This window comes from Penaeus monodon, chromosome 35 (genome assembly GCF_015228065.2).
Source record: "Penaeus monodon isolate SGIC_2016 chromosome 35, NSTDA_Pmon_1, whole genome shotgun sequence".
Lineage (NCBI taxonomy): Eukaryota > Metazoa > Arthropoda > Malacostraca > Decapoda > Penaeidae > Penaeus > Penaeus monodon.
The window spans coordinates 3,054,876-3,057,375 of NC_051420.1; the positions used below are offsets into that span (position 1 = coordinate 3,054,876).

At 41.6% G+C, this 2,500-nt stretch overlaps 1 protein-coding gene across 1 annotated transcript in view; it reads right to left on the reverse strand.

The window, feature by feature from the left end:
* Positions 1-2,500, reverse strand: part of LOC119595181 (AT-rich interactive domain-containing protein 3C-like) — a 246,444-nt gene that overhangs the window by 162 nt on the left and 243,782 nt on the right. The window contains exons 10-11 of the mRNA XM_037944349.1: positions 1,717-1,951; positions 1-905 (exon numbers count right to left, since the gene is read on the reverse strand). The exon at positions 1-905 is cut by the window's left edge and continues 162 nt beyond it. Of these exons, the coding sequence (XP_037800277.1) occupies positions 799-905; positions 1,717-1,951 (342 nt within the window). The 3' untranslated portion in view covers positions 1-798. The remainder of the gene's footprint in view (positions 906-1,716; positions 1,952-2,500) is intronic.

The window sequence follows — 2,500 nt, forward strand, 5'->3', positions numbered from 1 at the left end:
AATTGTTAATAAGCGAATATCATTTGCAACGCACCTGACACGCTATCATATCTTCAACTTACATTTTCTCGAGGGGGAAGGGGGGAGGGGGAAGAAGGGGTGTAGGGGGGGGTCTAAGAAGAAGCTGACCCCACCGGCTGATAAGACTATAATACACTATATACACGTTTTCTTCTGCCCTTAACGTAGAGGCAGGGTTCACAAGGTTCAGGGTTCGGGGTTCGGGGTTTCGAACTTGGGTCACCCGGTTTTAATTTCTCTATTAGCAGGGGGAGGTTTCATAGTGGAATTTTTATAGATACCCAATCAGTGCTTTGAGAATGTCTGTTGAATTTGGCACAAAACAATTAAAATAAGCTGAAAAATCTCATATTCTAAAGTATCAATTGAACGAATTGAACCAAGACCAGAAAAAAAATACATGGCTTTGCAAAAAAACATAAACGGCAATTTTTTTTTTTTGTCCCCTACGCGGATTACATTCAGAATAGCTATTCCTTTAGTTTTGTATTCCATGGTAAGACTAACATCTCTCTTCTAACACATCGTCTAACACTAGAAAACATCAGTCGACCACCACTTAGGGGAAAGTCGACGTGGGAATCGACGCACAACCGCATGTCGAACGCGCATCAGAGTACAAGTGAGGAATGGCAGACGGGGGCGGGGCATAGCGAGGGGCCTTCGACATCCTGGGAACTCCTCTGGGCTTCTGTTTACTCCTCGGGCCTTCAGGATTCTCCCGAGGCTCCTGGCGAACAATCCAACCCAATCCTGCGCTGATTAGGTGAAAGGGGATTAGCTGAGTCGCGTCCTAGGAGCTTGGGGGAAGAGGACACCCTGGTACAGAATGCCGTTGATTTCCATGCTCACCACGATGCTCTGGTCTTGACTCCTGCCGTTGCCTGCAATGGGAAGGAGGGCGTCTGCGTTAGGCTCTGGGTTAGACTACTGAGTGTGTGTCTCTCTTTCTCTCTTTCTCATTCTTTTTGTTCTCTCTCTCTTCCTATCTTTCTCTTGTTCTCTCTCTCCTCCTATCTTTCTCTTGTTCTTTCTCTCTCCTATCTTTCTCTGTCTGTGTCTCTGTCTGTCTATCTGTCTGTCTGTCTGTCTGTCTGTCTGTCTGTCTGTCTGTCTGTCTTCCATCCCCCTTTTCATCCATGAATACATCAATGTATTTCTCTCTCTTTCGAAAACATTCCAATCCATAACAGACTTGTCCATCCTAAGAACAAAAATACAAGAACAGTAAGCACGTAACAAAGATGATATTGAGACAATAGTACTGAAATATTTATAAACAAATTAAGATAAAAATGAATAATAAATGATAAATCAACAATGAAGGCGTTGCAGACCACGGCGTTTCGAGTCAGACGAAAATCCTCATCAGGCGACAGACCCGAAATGAATCCCTTATTATTTACAGTCTGATGAGGAGACTGATTGATCCGAAACGTCGCGATTCACAATTCAGTAATTTTTCCTTTTTTATTTCATTTTTTTTTTTTTCTTCATTTACTTATGACTTATCATTATTTTCTAATTTATATCATTCATTTCCTTTAGTATTCATCTCATTTTTCGTCATATATATTTCCATTTCCATCTCCCATCTCTCATTCTCCCTTTCGCTCCACATCATTTACCAACCATCCCTTCCTATTCTCTCCTTTATCGCTCCCTTCCCGTCTCTACCCAACGCCTCTCACTCACCCCTGGAGGAGATCTTGATGCTCGGGAGGCTGGGCGTGAGCGGCTGGTGGGTGGGGCTAGCGGCCATCGGTGGGCGGGGCTCCAGGGATTCCTCGTGGTGCATGGGTCTCTTGGCCGTTGGGGTCAGCATCCCGCCCACGCCCACGCCCATGGGAGGTCGCAGCTCAGTGGGCTTCTCCTGACGCGGTGGTCGCTGGGGGCACAGGCCGGGGTAGACGCGCCCCTCGTGGCATTCCTGTAGGAGGGGAAGGGGGGGAGGGCACGGGTTACTGGTAAGGCTGGTAATGATGAGAATTATGATGGTAATAAGAATAAGAATATTGGTAATGATAATATTAATAACGGTAATAATAAGAATATTGGTAAGAATAATATTAATAATGATAATATTGATAATAATGGTGATAATAATGATAATAATAGTAATATTAATGGCGATGACGATGATGATGATTAGAAGATAATAATAACATCAGCAACATTATCATTATTACTATTTCTACTTATAATGATGATGACGATAAGAATATAAGTAATAAAACTACGAACTACAATAATAATGGCAATAATAACAAATGTAATTACTAATGTAACAAAAAATGATGACACTCACAATAATCATTATAATAACAATAAAATTAAAATAGATGCAACAACCACAAAAAATACACAATAATTATCAGTGACTATAACAACCATAACGAGGAAGAGACAAAAAAAAAGAAACAAACAACAAAAAAAAAAACAACAAGAGCAAGATGAAAAAACAACAACAACAACAAAA